Source organism: Heloderma suspectum, chromosome 5, assembly GCF_057233095.1.
Source record: "Heloderma suspectum isolate Gila_16-S chromosome 5, 16-S_ref, whole genome shotgun sequence".
Classification (NCBI taxonomy): domain Eukaryota; kingdom Metazoa; phylum Chordata; class Lepidosauria; order Squamata; family Helodermatidae; genus Heloderma; species Heloderma suspectum.
Genome location: NC_139462.1, coordinates 62,161,147 through 62,181,618, shown reverse-complemented (window position 1 = coordinate 62,181,618; position 20,472 = coordinate 62,161,147). Strand labels below are relative to the sequence as shown.

General features: G+C 41.6%; 1 protein-coding gene across 10 annotated transcripts in view; it reads left to right on the top strand.

Moving 5' to 3' along the window:
- Positions 1-20,472, top strand: part of ZNF827 (zinc finger protein 827) — a 163,376-nt gene that overhangs the window by 39,270 nt on the left and 103,634 nt on the right. For all 10 annotated transcript variants that reach the window (XR_014792095.1, XR_014792094.1, XM_084856187.1 and 7 more), the window contains exons 3-4: positions 12,173-12,345; positions 14,631-15,111. Coding sequence is in view for 8 of the 10 variants with exons in the window: in XM_084856187.1 (XP_084712313.1) it covers positions 12,173-12,345; positions 14,631-15,111 (654 nt within the window). In the remaining 2 variants the exon portion in view is untranslated. The remainder of the gene's footprint in view (positions 1-12,172; positions 12,346-14,630; positions 15,112-20,472) is intronic.

The window sequence follows — 20,472 nt, the reverse complement described above, 5'->3', positions numbered from 1 at the left end:
CCCTACTATCTCTAGCTACTGCAGGATATGCTTTCCCCGTAGACCCTAAAAATGACTTGGTGAGTCTCAGAGATAGAGCAGTAGAAGTACTTCTCTTACGAACAGCAGTGCTATGGAGCCAGTGTATGAAGAGAAGGTATCCAGCAGCTTCCTGCTGGATATTTACTTCAATGGAACTGGGCTAAATGGATCATCCAGCTAATGGATGAGTTGATCCAGTCTCTATTCCAATGGACATTGAGGATCTAAAGGATGTGCATTCTGTGTCCAGTAACACCCAACCAAAAAGGACAATGTGGGCTTCTTGAGTCGGACAGTTGCACAATTCAGTAAGTAAGGTAACTATTTCAGGTGTCCAAATCCAGACACACTAATTTTCATACTATGCAAATTTTTGTACCACAAAAAGTTGGAGAAAGAGGAGTGAAACAATCTTACCTGGCCATTTCTTCATGTCAGAAAATAGTGATCTGTCCCCTCTTTGATGCTTGCATTTTCTTGCTGGGGAGTGATGTGACATGCTGCTTAGCCCTACTATCTCTGTTTTTGCGGCTTCAACAGTAAATGGCTTATTTGTGGATCACTACTTTGTTAATGTCACTTTTGAGAATTTACTTTCTGAAGACATTACCAGTCTACAGGGAAGCTGGGGCCAACCTAGATGTGATGTGCATGATCCGTGCACAGTTTTTGTTATGCAAATACCAGCTCAGGGGAGCAGATTCAGGACTGTGGGGGTAGACGGGGATTGCAAATTAACTCTATGGCCCAGTTTGCACATAATGACAAACCATGGGTTGTTTAAACTATGGGTTGTTGGACCTGTGCAGGAGCAAGTGAGCGCACCGTCTCCTGTGCACTCCCTGCTTCCACTTGGCATCTGATTTCTCAAACATCCTGGGTTGTTTGATGTGAGGTCTGAACCCAGAACTCTGGGTTGTTGAGGGGCAAACAACCTAGAGTTTTAATCCAGCAACAAACTGTGGGTTCAAACTCTGGATTGTTTATCTCTCAACAATCCAGAGTTCTGGGTTCAGACATTGCATTGAACAACTGAGGAACAGGGCATTCCTGGGCTGTTTGGGAAACGAGATGCAAAGCGGAAGTGGCGAGCGGGAAGGAGGCACTGTGCTTGTGAACTCCTGCATGGCTCCAGCACTTCATGTGTTAAACAACCCATAAACTGCAGTTATATCCAAACCAGATCTTTTTCTCCCTGCCGCTGTCCCAACAAAAATCGACTCTCTGAGCCTGCTATTTACATTTCAAGGGAAGCTCCCATAGATACCATAGGCAACTTCAGAGAGGCAGCGTTTTGGGGACTATGGAAGGGAATGAAAGAGTGGAACTTTCCATCCCTGCCTTCTCCCACCACCCAGTCCCAAGACTGTTCGTTATCACTTCTTCCCTTACATATCAATTATCACAGTGATGACCCTCCATTGGTTAGAATGCTACAAGTAGAAGCAGACTGGCTTTTTACTGAACGATTGAACTACTGTTTGCAGATTTTCCCCCATATCCTTGAAACCAAAACGGTTAGGGACTTACTTTTTTTCAGAGAATAGAAACTAAGAATCCAGGCCGCCTAATGACCTAAACTAGCACCATGTGGCATACCTAGAATGTGGCAAAATCCAGCTATCCAGGTCATATGGCAATCCTATCAGAAAGCCCCTCTATCTGAACTGTGGTCCAATAGGTAGCACTGGCCTCCATCCTCAGCAAATGCTACTTGCACTCCTGCTTTCCTTTGCAACCCCACATGCAAACTTAGGATTGTGTTTAAAATCCCTCTGGCCCAAACACCACATGACATCGCCCTTGTTCTGTTCAGTTGTTTGGAATCTGTGTATATTCAACAAAAGGCAAGGTTCTCAGACGTGGGAGAGAGCCTACATGTGTGCAGTTGAGGCTGTGTTTACAGCTTTAGATGAATGTGAGGATGTTCGGGGCAGAAACAGGAGACCTAGTCCATTCCCCCCCTTCATGTGTTGACAATACAGAGATTCCAAATGACTGAACAGGGTTAAAGTCTGTTGGCAAAGCCTGGGGTTTAAACCCCATGTCCTTTGCTGTCTTCTACCTTTGTGGATGGATTGTCTACAGCTGCCTCAAGGGAAATGGAGATCATACTCAGCTGTTGCAAGTGTGGTTGACTACATCACTATGGGGGAGAAAGTCATTCAGTTCATATTTTAATTTTGCTCTTTCAAACCACTATGCAAATGGAAACTCAGTTATCCTTCGAAATTTGCACTTTTCTCAATTTGCAATGGAGTTCTCTAGTCAAAAAACATGTATAAACTGCATATATCAGAGAAAATATGTTCAAATATTCATTATATGAGGTAAGCCGCTTGCAAAAAATGTGTTAGGCAAAAATGCATCCCAGAAGACACATATTAGAGAAACGCACACAAAAATGCTTATTAATTTTCATGCAAACTTTAAAAAAAATCTCAATGAACCCAAACTTCAGACTAGAGAAATTCTCAAAGTTCAAGACAAACCAACCTTAAGACTGGAAAAATGAGAAAAGGAGAGAAACTGCAACTGACAGATTTGCCCATCTCTAGTCACTATGTGAAAGAAAATGAAGAGAATTCTCCTAATTATCCTCCACAGAAACTATTTATCCTTAGGTTTGCCATTTTGCTAGGCCAGTGTGAAGGGACGACATTCCGTCTTTTGCCAAAAGTGAATACTGCTAGCAAACAACAAATAAAAATTGAAAGTCGGGATATGAAATGTATAGAAATATATATGAATTCTAATTTATTGCATACTATAGGAACCCCACATTTTTGCGTCCTTAGAAATATTGTTGTAGTAAAACGATTATTAACATTTAATTGTTTAGCATCATCACTGTGATTTTTTTTAAATAAACATTGTTCAGGCCAGAGGCCCACTGTGAAAAACAGAGAGACTTTAAGAAATTGTCATCCAAATTCATTTCTTGAGTGGACTCTACAGCTAACACAATGAATGCTCTTTTAGCATACATAGTAGTGGCAGTTGATACTTGGGCACTGTTACAGTGAACTTCCTAGTAACCATAACTCTCTTTCGAGATTAGCAAGCCGCAGTGCTCAAAGGGAGCACTGAAGGTAGATTGCCGCAGATTTCCAGATGGTGTGTAGGCCTTGCAGAGAGCATCCATGGAAGTAATATAGTCTAGTACCCTGCAGTGAAATTTGATCTTCCATCATGTCCAGACTTGCTAGTACCATCCATAACATACATACAATGAGTATTTATTACCTATGTTTTATTGTTGTTGTCTTTTATCCTGTAAGGTGATTTCTGTGTCTCCCATTAGAAAAGTGTGATAAAAATAATAAATCAAAATCAAATCAGTTGTAGTGAGCCACAAACCAAAAGACTGGATTACTGTAATGGGCTCTATGTGGGGCTGCCCTTCAGGCTGCTCTGGAAGCTGGAACTAGTGCAGAATGCAGCAGCTTGGCTGTTGTTGGGAGTTGCCCCTTTTTATCATGTAATTCCTTTGCTGAGGGAACTGCTCTTGCTGCCTATTCGCTACCAGGCCAGGTTTAAGGTTTTAGTACTAGTGTACAAAGCCCTAAACAACTTACCACCAGGATACCTGAGAGACCACCTTCTCCCTTACCAACCTGCCCGCTTGCTCCTGGTGGTTCGACATGGACCTGGCCGGACTGGAGTCCACCAGGAGAAGACCCTTCAGTGTGGAGGCCCCTTTCTTTGGAATTCCCTGCGCTTGGAGGTCAGGCAGGTACCAACCCTGCATTGTTTCTGGCATCTCCTGAAAACAGCAGTGTTCCAGAAGGCATTTCTTAATTGACCATTTATGGTTTTTATTGGATTGTGTTTTTAAACAAGTATAATTTAAATGTGTTTTAATCTTTGTATTCTTTTACAGTTTTATTTTTTGTGTTCACGGCACCAAAATCTGTTCTAGATATGGAGCAGTATATAAATATTGTAAATAAATAAAGGAGGGACAAGCAAACTATAACTTGTTAGAAGAAGTCCTTCCTGACCCACTAACATGGTATCAAGAGACGGAACAGCTTTTTGAGTTTTCAAGAGACGGAACAGCTTTTTGAGTTTTCCAAGGGATCCCATTCACTTTTGTGCAAGTTGATAGCCCCCTTCTTGTGTTACTTGTGTGAAGGAGCAAACTCCTCCTGTTCCTACTGTCCATATATTTGAATAGATGATGGAGCTGAGGCTGGGAGGAGCCATGTGATGTCCGGGGCATCGCTAAAGGAAACAACCCACTGCCCCTTTGGACATGGTTTGCTCTTTTGTGTGTGTAACACATGAAGGGGTATCATGTCATACCGAATCCCATGTCCAGTTGTGCCATCTTTAATACACAATAGGGTGTGTGTGTGTGTGTGTGTGTGTGTGTAATCTGTCTTGTCCTTAACAGGCCATTTATGAAGCCCCAGATGAAAATTAAACCTAGCTTAAAATATAGATACTCTGCATTACTTTGGAAGTATCCCTCATGGACACAGAACTTAGTTGGATGCCTTTACTTCCCTGTTCATCTTCAAAATAAGTAGTTGGATAATAATGAGATAAAAATCTTGAGGGGGGGTGTTTGCTTTTGGGGGGATGGAGCTGGTTTTGAAGTACATGGAGCTCTACAGCATTTATCTCTGCTGCAAAGATGTACTGCTTGCAGAAAGAGGTCACTGTTATACATCTTTTGAGCAGAAGAAAATTACAAGAAACTGGGCTTGAGTATATTTTCTATGAAAACAAATCTCACAGTTACCTTTGATTCTTTTCATAAGCATAGTTTTATAGGACTCCGAACATAATATATTTCATTTATGAAGTTTTGTATGTTATTTTTGTAGGCCTCTTGCTCAGATAGGCATGAGTCCTGTCCAGTTGCCAATAAGATAAATGTGATTTCCCTCAAGAAATATATTGGCAGCATTTCTCATATATTGTATGGGTGAGGAAAGAGTGGCCACTGTGTTCTGTATTATGCTATGAATTAGCTTCTTTCACCACCATTAGCACTTCCACTTACCATCTGAGGACTGCATTGCACATCCCATAGAAGCAGCAAGACAAGAAGCATGAGTAACTCATGCTTCCTGTCCCACTGCTTTCAGGTCTATGGAATAGATATTGAACCAAATGAGTAGAAAAGGAGAATGATATAGTTAGTACTAGAGCTGACTTGCATTGTAGCTTAAAGATGTTTGAATCATGTCAGAGCCAGGCCCATCAGTGAAACCCTACATATATAGTTGTAAATAGGTGTGATGGGCTTATAACTTGGTAGCTATACCCCATTTGCGTCCCAGGATTCCACTATCAATAGATGCCTTTCTCCTTGCCTTCGTAGCTAAGCACATACGTTGAGCCAGGTTGTTCGCTGTGGTACCAGTAGTAGCCCAGGATAATAAGACTAAACCTGAAGTATGGGAATGGGGAAAGTAGGAGCTCATAGAACCTTTCATGTAAAAATTGTAGGCCAGCTGTAGGGGACTGCTGGCTTTCCAGATTTTGTTGGACTACAGTTTCCATCATCCCTGACCATTGGCTATGCTGTCTGGGGCTGATAGCAGTTGTAGTCCAACAACATTTGGAGGGCCACAGGTTTCGCACCCTTTGAGTAGGCATATGGCAAATTTGTGTAAATATACCTAGTACATCAGTAACTATACTACCACATAAAGCTATCTAGTTAATTCTCACATGTTCTTGGGCAAGCTTCATTACTTAATTGATGGAAGAAGTCCAAAGCAAACTCACTTTGCATAGTGCTGAAAGAGAGGGTGGAAGAACATTCGGGAATAGGACTTATGAACCATTTTAATGATGGAGACGTTGCTTGTATGAACGTCATAAATAAGGAATTTGTCCTGCTATCAAAAGGATTTCTGCTCTGTGAATCCAGTCCAGACGCTATTTTGAAAAATAGCATTTTGCCAACAGCGTGTACTTTATTTCTAAATTTTAGTTGGATAGTAAGTCTGATTTTGTTTCACTAATGCCATGTTTACAGAATCAGAGATCTGATTAATTCAACAGGGTCACTTCTGAATATATACGAGCATAAATCTTTCATGCTCTTTCTGGTAAGTGATGTAATATCTTTGGATATTCCAATGTTTTCTTATAGTTGAACTGAAATATAGGGTGGAATTTGTCTTGTAGGCCACTTGCCCTCCAGCTAGTAGTGGGTTGGAACCTTCCACTGGCAAGCACATTTAATTTCTTTGGCATTTACGGTATTTGCTTATGAGGAAAGCAGTGTTTTAATCATATTTAGAAGCTGGATATGATGAAGAGGAAAAAGAGGTGCCAGCTTCTGTGTGATGAGTTGTCTTTGTGTCATCTGAAAACCAAGTCTGGTACATATACTTTCTAAAGTGGGTGGTTAGAATAAAATACCTAAAAGCATTAACGCTGTTCTTTAAAAAGCAAATTGTAGTGACCCAGTCAGATCCAATGAATGTTTACTCAGTAGTAAGTTGCAGTGAGTTCGATGGGACCCGACCCCAAGTAAGTGTATATAGGATCTTAAGCATAAACAAGAGTGACCTCTGACATGGAAGTTCCTGCTTTTATTCGGTTTGCCCAGCAAAAGACTAGAAACTGTGAATGACCAGAATTCTATGTTCACTCCACAGGCTGCAATCCTAAATGCACTTACTAGGGAGTAGAACACAGTAGGCTTACTTCTGAGTAAAGATGAACAAGATTGACTTAGTTGATACAGGGAAAAAAGGAGTGGACTGAGCAGCTGGGTTTTGCTTATAGTATCTCTGTTACACCTTTTCTTGTGTACAGCTTTATTCTATCAGAAGGGTTAGTATTCTGGACTGATCCTGCTAGAACTCAAGCAACTAGAACATTCACTACTACTCTACTTCTATTATTACTGCTGCTGCTATTTCTGCTGCTATTTAATATTTATTTTGCACCAGCAGTGTGTGCTTGCAATTGCACAGTAGACAGAAACAGCATAGTCCCTAACCAAATAGCTTACGCTCTGTTTAATTGTAGGCAGACAAGGCTGGAGTGAAGGGAAAGGTCAGAAGTTCACCTATGAAAGGTGGGAACAGATAGGACAGAGTTAGATAGGGATGTACGAAAGTCACTTACCTTTTCGAAGGGTGACATTCGCGGTGGGGGGGAGGCGCTCCGTCCCTCCCCTCGAAATTCTCTCTGACCGGCTCCGCTTCGCAGAGATTTCACAGAGCCACCAGCCGGGGCTGCCCGCAGCCAGACATCCGGCCTCTGGGCATCCTGCAGGGATGCAAATGGCAGCTGCCATAGCCGCCGCCATTTGCGTCCCTGTATTTTGCCGTGATAGGCTACGTAAGTATTTACGTAGCCTATCACAGCAAAAAAAAAAAGACAGCGGACGCAAATGGCAGTGGCTACGGCAGCTGCCATTTGCTTTCCCCCTTTTTTTTTGCTGTAATAGCCTGCGTAAATATTTACATAGGCTAAAATGGCAAAAAAAAGCCGGGGGGGACACAAATGGCGGCCGCTGTAGCTGCCGCCATTTGCGTCCGCTGTGTTTTTTGGGGGAGTGAATGCAAATGGCATCCCTGCGTTAGCTGTGATAGGCTACGTAATTATTTACGTAGCCTATCATGGCTATAATGAAGAAGCGAATGGCGGCTGCAGATGCGGCCGCCATTCGCAAGTCAGCGCGGACAGCAGCAGGTAAGTGCTCCGTTTCGCATGCCGGTGGGGGGGTGGGGGGCTTTGTTCCACCACGGATTTTGTGGGGCCAAATGCACTGGCATTCGGCCTCACCGAGATCCGTGGCAGAATTCTCTGACATCACTAGAGTTAGACAGCATTGGAGGTGGAGGTAAGGTGAGAATAGGGTGGTTCTCAGGAAAGGTTGTAGGTTATGAGGAAAGACTTAAAAGAAGAGAGAAGGTGGCCCCAACATGTCTGGAACAGTATGTAATAGGAGGCAAGGAGAGAGGCTTACTTTTCTACCGTTTTATGAAGAAATCTTCAGTGAGGAAGCAACAAATCTGGCATTGGTTTCTGGTGATGATTGATGGAAGAATTCTGTCACACACAAAATAATGATGGAACTTTGACTTTTTTTGATAAGGTCAGGCATATGCACTTAGAATCATTGAATGTTCTCCTCTCTCTGATTTATTTATTAAGCTAATAAGCAGGGATGTTTGTATGCTCACTGTATGCACTACTGTGTAGTATATATCGTGTTGAACATAGAATTTAGCATCCTGAAAATTGTAGCTTTGATTTGTTTTTGTTTATTTGTTTGTTTTAATCAAGTTTCTAATCCTTCAGGATATGAAGATATGCTTGAACATGTTTAGGTGGAATCTGAAGATATACTTGAATGTGTGAAATCTTAGAAACTAGAGAGCGGATTGAGCAGCATTTCCAATGATTGGGGGTAGGGCCTTATATTGTAGCAGATGGACCCCACCCACCCTTTCATGAGTTGCAGAATAAATTAAATGAGGACATATATGCAGATCTACTTCTTTAACTTGCATATTTTCAGGTTTCTGAATTTACCTCTTTTAGCACAGGACACTTGGATGCAGAATTTATTTTATTAATTTTAAACATCCAAGCACACATGACCCCTCCAATAATTCTTAAGCAAAGTCAGATGAAGCATATCTGTGTCCTTTACAAGGTAGTATGCAGCAGGAAATTACAAGATCATGCCGGCTTTATCACTGCATTCCCAGTCACAGGAAGTATTGACATTTGAGTTCTTACAGACAGAAAACAGCTGATGAATACATTAGGAAGTGAGGTATAATACTCTGGACGTAATTCCAAAATATTGCGAGAAATATGCCACTGCCTTACGCAGTTTTGAAAATAATCAGATATCCTTTCAGCAGTCACAAAAATATTTTCTGTTTCCTCGGTAACTCTGTAAACTTTCTCATAACAGGAGCAGAAATTTGCAGTGTAATGTCAGATGGTTGATTGTGTCAACTCAGAATCCTCTCCTTCTCTCAATGGCTAAGTTGCAACCCAATGATTATCCCATAAAATGATGCATTTTCAACAAGCTCCAAAATCTTTACCTTGCCTTGGCAGCATTTGCTTCAACACTGTCTGACAGCCACATCTATAAAGGCAGCATTTAATGGACTTCTTCAGACATAACACGAAACCATAGTTTAATGCTATGAGAATGAAGGCAGGCAGCCTTCAAATCCAAATGCTCCCCCCCTGTTTTTCTAGAGGGGCTGTTAGGAGGACTGCGGAAGCTTTCAGTTCCATTTTAATAACCATGGCTTGTCGTATCATTTGAACTGTGGCTAATCTTAATTATGGTTAGTGAAAGCTAGCCAACTTCAAACCGTATTTTATGAAGCTGGCTTGTTTCCACTAGCCATAGTTAATATTGAACACAGTTTAGGGATTGGACAGCACACTAAACTGTGGTTAATCAAAAGTGGAAGCTTCTGATCTTGAAGCTATGCTGAAGGAGAGTAAAGAGGGAAGTGCATAAGCTTGAGGGTCACTGCAGTTTTCCCTCATAACGCAAAACCAAGGTTTAGAATTACATGTGAACTGGCTCAATTTATGAGGTGTTCGGGCACAAGACTGGTCAGAAATCACATGGCCCAATTCAGAGGTCATGTCAAATCATGATTTCTCATTATAAGGATGGGGAGATGTGAGCTTTTTGCTAGCACATTCTGCTTTCCTCTTTATGCAAGGGGAGGAAATGTAAAGCTTCCAGTCACAGTTTGTAATAAAGTACGAATGAAACTGCTTTGCACGAACCGTAGCTAGTTAAACCAGAATATCAGACCAGAATCAAACCATGATTTGATACCCAGATTTATAAACTTATAAATCCTATGCATGTTTAGACAGAAAAATGTCCTACAACTCCCAGCATGCCCCCAGCCAGATTGTGCTCTAACTGGTTGGTTAAAACCACAGTTCCCCATATTTGAATGAAACAGGAAACTGCAGTTTGTTACAAACTGTGATTAGAAAGAAGCTTTACATTTCCTCACCTTGCATGTGAAGGAGGGGGAAAGGGGAGGCATGTGTTCAAGGCTTGTGCTTGCTCATTCTTGTAATGACAAACCATGGCTTGTCGTTAGTTGGGCTAGTATTTTAATTCTTTGTACTAGAAGTAGATTTGAGGTTTATTTGCTCTGTACATGTTAAAAGCTGCTTTCTTCTCTAGCTAGGCAGCAAACACAAATTACAACATTCAGAGATAATGCATGATAGTTTACAAAGAATGATTCCAGAGATTAATGAGGGTGAGCCCCAGTTACAGTGAAATGCTTAAAGTGAATTCCTGATTCAGAAGTGAAATCTTCTATGAAAGTCTTATGACCATACAAACTTAGCTGAAGGAGATGCTGTGTTCTGTTGTGAGAAGACCAACTTCCAGGATAAGTAGATTCTATTCTGAATAGAATATATAGGTTTGGATCTGAAGGTTCTTTTTTTTTTAACACAAGGAGTCCTCCTGTGACAGACGTTCTATCAAACAACGAGAACTTTTGGTTCCAACCTATGTCCATGAAACAGGAATAGGGATGGACAAAATTGTCTGTTTCAGTTTCTACAATATTTCAGCTTTTTCAAGCAGAACTTTGTTCAATCCCATTTCCACATCAGTTTGTGAATGTTTTTGTTAAAAGGGTGCACAAAAATTTGTTTGCATTTTCCCCAATATACCCATTTTGTACACATTCCTCCTAATGTACACAAATTTATATGCATTTCTCATAATGTATGCCATTTTGTGTGCAAGTTTCCATTGTTCTATCAGAAAACTGCGTTGCAAAATTCGGAGAAGTGTGAAAATGGAAGGATAATTGCATTGTGGTTCTCATAGTAGTTCAGAAAGTGTGAATTAGGTTGTTGTTGTTGTTCAGTCGTTCAGTCGTGTCCGACTCTTCGTGACCCCATGGACCATAGCACGCCAGGCCTTCCTGTCCTGCGCTCTTTCCCAGAGCGTGCTCAAGTTCATATTCAAGTACATCGGTGATGCTATCTAGCCATCTCATCCTCTGCTGTCCCCTTCTCCTTTTGCCTTCAGTCTTTCCCAGCATCAGGGTCTTTTCCAGAGAGTTTTCTCTTCGCATTAGGTGGCCAAAATATTTGAGCTTCAGCTTCAGTATCTGTCCTTCCAATGAGCACTCAGGGTTGATTTCCTTTAGGATTGACTGATTTGACCTCCTTGCAGACCAGGGCACTCGAAAGAGTCTTCTCCAGCACCACAGTTCGAAAGCATCAATTCTTCGGTGCTCAGCCTTCCTTATAGTCCAGCTCTCACAGCCATACATTACTACTGGGAAAGTGAATTAGGTTGGTTCGTATTAAAATGCAAACCAAACTAATTTCTTCCCCTTCCCTAGACAGAAATAGCAATTTATAGGGAAAATGTCAGCATGAGATGCCAAATTCAGCTTTCTTAAGGTGTACTGAAATCAATGTTTTTTTAAAAAAAATTAACTTAATCTGATTGCTCACAATAAACACAGATATTGATACAGTTGTGTTGTGCTGCCTTTGGGTTAAATTAACCCCTTAGAATTAATGTACTGACAAAACTTAGGAACGAAGCTAAAGAGAAATTAAATAAGGACCCCAAAGCTGCTTCTGTATCTGAAGTGGCTTTGGTGGTCTTCTTGAGTTAGTATGAAAGAAGCCTAACAGCAGGGACTCGGAAATCTCTCTGTATTAAGATTGGAGTGTGTCATGTTCATCACTTTCATTCAAGAACTGTGGATTGCTGTGTACTTAATCACTTTCCTTTCCGTAGCATATTTCAGCTACTAAAGTGAAAGAAAGTAAAAGTTGAGCACTTTCTTTATATTACATAGGTCAAGAGCAGGAAAATTAACTGCAGGATGATATTTATGAGGCTAGGTAAAGCACAGTAGCATCCTCTGCTGGTTGTCCAAAGTATGATTGGGACACTGTCCTGTATCTTTGGCATCACTTTCATAAGATGCCCATTCCAGCAAAATGTGGATCTGAAAGACTAAAAGTTCTGTACCTAAAGAAATGCACAAAATCATGAAAGAAAAATATCCACAGGGTGTTTTTGCAGAAGAAGTACTAAAGCTGAAAAACTATATTTGGATATGTAGAAGAGGAAAAACCCTGTACAACTTAATGGAGTTTTTTTTTTCTTGCTCCTTATTCTAAGCCTCAGAAGAAGAAGGGGGGAAACCTTTCCAGTGTCCCATCTGTGGCCTGGTTATAAAAAGGAAGAGCTATTGGAAGCGACACATGGTGATTCATACTGGCTTAAAAAGTCATCAGTGCCCTTTGTGTCCATTTCGCTGTGCACGCAAGGACAATCTCAAGTCACACATGAAGGTAAGGTCACTGGATACTGGCAATGGAGAAATGTAGTCCATAAGGCTGTTACTGGGGATTTAAAACCCAGCATGGTTCTTATTATCAGTAGTACCATTGTTGTGAATTCTTTTTGTTGAGCAGACGGGTTGGACAGTAAAAGCAGTAGCCTTCTTGCTGTCTTTAACAAATACTTGCTGACTTTTGGCCATCATCCAGTAAACCCATTTGTCTGCATGCAAAGTATTGTATGCATGAAGCTAAGGTTTGTCATTCTTTTTCAGATAGCAATCCCCTGTGGGGTGTGGGCTTCTGTGAGATGTGGGCTTCTGTGCCGAAATAAACACAAAAGGTTTGGAATGTGTCTAGTTCAGGGGTGGGCAGACTTCAAGCTTGCAGGAACTACTTTGCTTTTTACTGGAATCCTGAGATCCACCAGTGTATGCAAAAGGTGTACACTGGGAATTACAGAATTCTGAGCCCAGGAATTTGTTTTGTGTACTAGAACTGAACGGAGCTCACAATCCTTCTACACAAACCCCCACTTCTGGTTACTCCCAAATTGTCTTCATTATAGCAGTTTAATTTAGCGGGGGGAGGGCGGACATTTTATTGCTGCTATTCTTAAACAATTAAGGGCACAATCCTATTGAGATAGGCAGCAACCTCTGAAGGCAGAGGCTGCCAAGTATCCAGTGCAGGGTGGCCGGAGCACGGAAGTGATCCTTGCCTCCGCGCTCCGTCATCCTGCATTTTTGGCTAGACGGGTGATTTTGCCTGTCTAGCTGTGGCTTTGGGGAGGGAAGGAGGCCATGTGGCGCATAGGAAACTGCATCATGTAGTTTCTGCAGTCTCCTCCCCTCTCCGCTTCCAGGACCACCCCCTTTCCCCCCATCTCCATTTCTGAGTGTGGAGATGTAGCCAGCACAGAGAGAACTGTGCCTGCTACCAGGGGGAGCGGGGAGGAGTGCTGTTTCTGGGAATTGAGGTTGGAGGCTCCAACATTGGTTCCCAGAAAACAAAAAATCCTATCGCCCTCTAGAAAGCGTCTAGACTAGTAAACCCAGATCTACCTTCTTCCCACCCCTGGTCTAGTTAGTACATGCAGCTGTCCATCTATGGCAGCCTTCCCCAAGATGGTGCCCACCAGATGTGTTTGAGTACAACTGCCATCATCCTCAACTGACATAGCCATTGGCTAGGGATGATGGGATTTATAGCCCAACACATCTGGGGGGCAGCAGCTTGGGGAAGGCTGATCTATGGTAACATGCTTTATAAAGACTAAAGTGTAATTAATAATCTAGCACAAGTAGAGAGCAGGCATGATAAAGGTGCACCATTCTTGAGCTGCCTGCAATACAAGATATAGGCTGATTAAACTGACTATAAGAAACTGAGATCTCTCATTCATGAAAGCCCTGTCCTGAGAAGGCTCCGGTATCATGAGGCAGTCTATCTTTGGGGGCCAGGGGCAGTGGGGACAGAATTATATGAGATTCTCATTCACAGTAAAAGCAGCCATCCCTTACCATGCACCCTGCAGATGTAGCAGACTACAGTTCACATGGGTCATGCTGGCAGGGGATGATGGGAAATGTAGTCCTGCACATCTGTAGGGTGCCAGGTTGGAGAAGACTGTTTTAAGTCACAAGCAAGTGCCCAGCTTGCAAAGTTGGACTTTACATAAAACTTCATATGCCTCTTTGTTACCTAAGAACCAGAGCAGATGTTGGATTGGCAAAAATGCCAAGCCATTCCCAAGCTATGTCATTTAGAATGCTGGCTGCCATCAATCGGTGAGTCTCCACACTCTTGCCAGCAGCCATCAGGAACATGAACTGGAGACGAAGAGCCAAGAGACTCTGAGAACAGTGGGATTTATTCCTAAGTAAAAGGAGTTCTTAATCTTTAATTCACTAAACATATGAAGACTGGTTCATAAAGACGGATTCATTGGCACAAAAAATATAAACCTTCCAGGAAATATTTGCTTTTGGAACTAAGCAGAGAAGCAGTGAGCTTTGTAGTCTGCTGTTGAATAATTCTGTGACTTTAAACTAATGACCCCAGAACAAAGATCCATATAGTGAAATATTAATCATTAAATTCTCTCACATAGAGGGAGAGCAATTTTGAGCTCATAATACTGACCTCCCTTGTTAAGGTCATTGAAATCTGCAAGCGAGATGTAAAGAACCCTATAAGGACTAAGGAGAAAGGGCAGCTAGGGAGCCAATAGGTGTATAATATTTTCTTTGGAATACTGATGATGATGATGATGATGATGATTAACACTTAATCAGGTTCACCAACACCAGGACCGGGGAGAGACGTTTCAGTGCCAGCTATGCCCATTTACCTCCTCTCGCCACTTCAGCCTGAAACTCCACATGCGTTGCCATCAACATTTTCTGAGGACAGAAGCCAAAGTGAAGGAAGAGATCCCAGAAATGGATGTCAAGGTGTCGCCGCTGCTCAGTGACAACTCCAGAATGGGGCAGCAGGTGGACGGGGGAACCGACCATGTGGGGACAGCGGCTGCCTCTATATCCCCTGAGGCAGCTGGACAGGCAGGAGCTGCCATCCCACCTCTGCTAGTAAAACAAGAGCCCAAAGATGACAACAGTGTCTCTGCCCCATCCTTTGCTCTCAGTGTTGTTGACAGAATTGGCAACAATACAAAGCTAAAAGACTCCATTGACTTTGTGACCAATACATCGTCAGCACTTTTCAGCCAGGACATCTCCATCAAAATGGCTTCAGATTTTCTCATGAAACTCTCAGGTAAGGATGGGCAAAACTGTCTATTGATGGTCCTCATCACTTTCTTGTGTTTTTAGTCATAATTCCACTTTGTTCTGTAAAATAAAAAAGAATTATTTTAAAATGCATATTTAAATACCACATCTTAATACCTCTTTGAATGGTATTTTCTCTCAAAATATTCATTTAAATGCATAGTTTGATATGCTTAAACTGCCAAGAACTGTGGCGTAACATTCAGAGAAGTGCAAAGTCCAATGGATAGCAAAGTTGCAATCTTCACATTAGTCCAAGAAATATGGATCAGATCATTTCGTATAGGAGATTGCAAAGATTAATTTCCTCAAGCATCTCTACTCTTGGGTAATTTAGAAGTGGGCTGCAGTTCTTCCTCTTCCTAAAATCTGAAGTTCTCTCAGGTTTGTGTCACTATTTTGTGTTGAGCTTATGGGTATCATGGGTCTCAGCTGTCTCCCTCCACTTCACATTTACATTGGTAATATTAAAAAAAGAAGAACAAGGAATTTTATAGCATCTTAAATACTAACAAATTTATTATGGCATACATTTTTGTCCGCTTCATCAGATACTTAGGGTGCTTTCAGACAAGTAGGGATGTTGGAGAAAACCACAACAGATTCAAATGAGTTTGGATTTCTATAAATCCGACCTGCAGATTCCAGAGCGGACTGGCTTTTTCTGAGTTACGCAGCCCGGTTTTTCACTTTTGGAGGGGATATGTGCTAATTCATAGTAACTAATCACATTTGCGCAAGTGGACATTACCGCAAGTAGAATGAAATTCTTGTTAAAAAAAATCTGATTCCATCAATGAATGGATGATGGAACTAAAGACACCTAACAATCTGCGAAACACTGATGGAACCGATTTAATAAAATGCATCCATCCTACAGACAAGGTTTTTATCATGAAGTTGCCCTGCCTTACTTACAGAATTTTATACGGTGGGGGGCACATGTCATTGTCTTCTATTTGTAAACTTCCATGTTTCCCCACCAGTTCTTCCATCTTTTTCCTTTACACACACACACACAGACACACACACAAGACCTGTTAAGGAGGAAAAGACAGAATAGCTGCAGAATGTATTTTAATAGAGCACGAGGAGCCATCTCTCTGGAAGCAGCTTTAATCCATGAAAGCTTATGCCATAACTAATGCGTTAGTCTTTAAGGCATGGCAAGAGTCTTCTTTGATTTTGCTGCAAAACAGACTAGCACAGCTACCCTTCTGGAAACCAATAAGGTGTGTGATTCCAGCTTCCAAATCTGAGCATTTAAAAGACCATCTGCATTTGTTATGCATTAGCTGTGCAGCTGCACTGAGGCCAAAATGTCTTGTGGGACTACAACAGCAGGCAAGCAAATCAGTTAAGTGTGTGCCCGGTTTGACAAAATGTCAGCAACGGGATGTCCCACACCATGATGTTCCTGCTTAGTGAGGTGCGGAGTATCTTGCAACTCTGCCTCTTGCCACAACTAGGACAAAGATTTGTCATTTTAACTATCTTCACTTAATAGATTTTGTGTTAAAGAAGAGAAAGCGAACATCCAAAACCTTCCCTCCACTCAACGGGTAGCCTTTTTTCTTTCCTCACTCAAAATACAGTTCCTAGAGAATACATAAGTGTTTGTAAAGAACAAATGTAATGTCCTGTGTTTTGTTGCTGAAGCAATTGAATCTGCAGATATGCCTGATGGTGAGGCTGTTCAGACTAGATGATGTGAAAGGCTATATACAAAGTTTGCTAGCAGATCTGGTCTGTCCTACAAGATAATGACAATCCCCAGTGTAATTAACAAATGGCACTTCAGCCCATTGGAGATGGACAATCTCTTTTAAATGGAGATCAATTGGTCGCCTACTTCCTTTCAGTGGAATGTAAATTGCATTCCATTAAATATTGCCATTGGTGAATGAGCTCAAGGATCAGCAGAGCATTAATAAGTCTTTGCCTGCCTTTTATTTGTTTGTTTTGGGCTGCAACCCTATGTTCCTTGAGAAGGACCATTGGCCTTTCCACCAACAGGGAAGGAGGCCTACAGTCAGAAATGGAAAGCCACCTTCACAAGCCTCCTCCTTGCCAGTGTGGAAACCTGTGCTGCTGTTGCCGCTCTGCCATCGGGGCTCCAATGGCAGTAACAGCCAAAAGGGGGCATTCTGAGGGATAAATCCACGGAGGCTTTAGATCCAGTGAATACCAAACCCTCCTGTTCCCCAACATGCTCCCAGAACTGGATCAGGGAAGGGGCCATACCTCAGTGGTAGAACACCTGCTTTGCATGCAGAAGGTCCCAGTTTCAATCCCTGCTGTTTCCAGGTACAGCTAGGAAAGAACCCTGCCTGAAACCCTGGAGATAAGCAAACAAGCACACAACTGTAAATAGGTCAAGTAACAAACGTATAATGTTATAACAGTATGAACACACAATGAACGTAGTGGGTGTTAGTGGTCTATTTAAAATAGATTTTTGTTGGAACAATATAATTATACATATGAAAACGATGTGAATACGAATGCACATATATTGGAAGATAACAGAAGCATCTGTATCACAGGTATATACATATAAATATTATGATTAGTCCAAGGCTCTCGAAGTCCATCCAAAAAGTCTTACAGGAATCCGGTATAATCCTGTTTTGTATATGAGTTGCTTCTTCAGATAAATAATAACTGTAAAGATATTAAGATATTCAGATCTACAGTCATATATATATGCGCACACATAGGCATTACCTGCCATTTCTAGGTACAGCTAGGAAAGAACCCTGCCTGAAGCCCTGGAGAGCCGCTGCCAGTCAGTGTTGACAGTACTGGGCTAGATGGACCAATGGTCTGACTCTGTATAAGGCAGCTCCCTGTGTTCCTATATGGGGTGAGGGGGGATATGCCAGCCCTGGAGATGGTATACTTATTTTCCTTCTAGCACCCTCCCACTTTCCATTCTGCTGGCACAAAGTGTGGATTCTCACTTCTCCACCCTGTTTAGATTGTTCTGGCCAGGGTTTATACCCTGCTGTTCAATACAGTTCCGGGGGTAGCTTATAAAATTTCAAATTACGATCAGCCAAAATATACTAAAAACAGTAAAATCAGTCAGAGCTGTATAAAAACATAACACCCAGTTAAGATAAAACAAATCAAATCGAACTAAAAGAACTGAGAAAATAAAAGGTCTTTGGTTGACACCAAAATAACATCAGAGCAAGTGTCAAGCAAGTCTCTCTGGGAAGACCATTCCACAGTGGGGACACTAGCACTGAGAAGGCCCTTTCTTCAATAGCCACCCGCGTTACCTCAGATGGTAGAGGAACGAAATTTATTCTCTTCAATTGCCCTAAATCCTTGTATTTCAGTGACTGCAAAATTCATCTGCAAATGTACTATGTAAAGAAATTTTATATAGAAAAGTTGGTAATAAAAGAAGCTGAATGAATATAGTTTTGACAACCTTAAAATGAGGGAAAGCAAGTTCTTTCTGGTAGATTTCCAACGCTGTAGTTCTAAACACCCTTACTAGGGAATAAGTCCCATAGTGGAACTTACTTCCAATTAAACTTGCATAGGATCGCACCAACATAAACACTGAGAGGTATTAATAGTTTTTTAAAATTAGGAACACATTGATATTTCCCCCTTTTAATAATTACAGATTGGGCGAGGGGCGTTTTTGACATCTTTCCAATGAAGCCCACAGATGTAACTTATTTGTAACTTATTTGTAACCTGTTTGTGCTAGATAAATGTTGTTTTAAATATAAGCTTTAAATATAATTTAAATTATTGGACCTTGCCTGTACTGAACTGATGATAATCAAGCCAGTGATGGCTGTCAGAGAAGCAAAAATAAACATTGGGGGCTGGGGAGGTAGAGGAAGGCCTGAGAACTGAATATACCTTTACTCTTCATGCTTGTTTTTTATTCAGAAATTGATAGGTAACTTTTTAGTGTTTAGCAGACAGGAATACTAAGGACCCAGACGTGCATTTTTCATGCAAAAAAGCCCATGTGCCAATTTTATAGTACCTTAACAAAGGGTCCTGAAACCTGACTTGTGTGCGCTGTTACCTAGCAACATGTTATAAAGTCACTGAAGGAGTGAGATATATCTCAAAGATGAAAATGTAAACTTGGTAAGATATGTCAGTGCCATACAAGGGGAAAGATGTTATGTTAAAGGAAGAAATTAAATCCATTGATCAGAGCAATGTGTATCTAAAGTAGCGTGTGGGGTTGTACATTTGACCAGCACCGCAATACTTAACAGAGTTCCGGCCCATAAAGCAGTAGGCGATTATGTTTTATTTAGTGGGCTTGTGAAATTTACTAGCAGTGTTTTAAGAAAGCATTTCCACTTTTTATAATCTGAACACACACAAAAAAGAGAGGGAGCCTGAAGATAGTTTTCCATCAGCCTTTTTCTAGAAAATTGCTTGCTTCAGCCCAGATTGATGTACTGCAGGCTTCTCTGCAAATGAGCAAAATAGAAGAGGTAATTAAAGAAATGAAAAAGGGGAAGATGCCAGAGTCAGACAGTTATATGTTAGATTGGTTCAATCTGCTTATACTGCTCCTGCAGGCATTATATGAGGAACCCACTGGTGGACAAGCTCCCACCATTATTCTGTGAGGCACTTACCTGTGTTGTCCCAAAGCTTGACCAAGATCTACAATTATGTGTGTGCGATTGGCCCATTTCACAGATAAACTGGGACTCCAAAGACAGTTTCAGGCATTATTGTCCAGTGAGGATCATAAGTTTTCCAATACCAGTGTAGCAACCACGGGGTAAAGTAGTGCGTTTTCCCCATGAATGTACAGCAAAACTATATTCTAGGAGTGGCAGACAAAAGGCATCAGCAATCTGGTACCATCAAGCCACAGGCATGCTGGTAAGGCTAACAGGAATGAGCTTGAACTGTTGATAGGGAAGGAACTTGTGAGGTAGCAACCTCTCCTTAAATTATGAAGCAGAATAAATGCTGTTAATATGAATATACTATCTAAAGCTGGAAAGGCTGGATGAGGGCCAATAAACAGAAGTTAAATCCTGATAAGATGGAAATTCCATGGGTAGGCAGTTCCCAGGTCCAAGAATTAGGTAGATGGCCTGTTCTGTATGGTATAACACCCCACCTGATGGAGCGGGTACATAGTCTTGGAGAACTACTCAATTAAAAGCTGCCCCTGGAGACCCAAGTGGCCTCTGTGGTGAGGAGTGATTATGTCCAGCTAGTACTGGTTTGCTAGCCATGGCCACTCCTGGACCAGGATAACCTGGTAACAGGACTCTGTGCTCTGATAACTTCCTCATTAGACTATTGCAGTGCTCTATGTCACGCTTCCCTTGAAGAT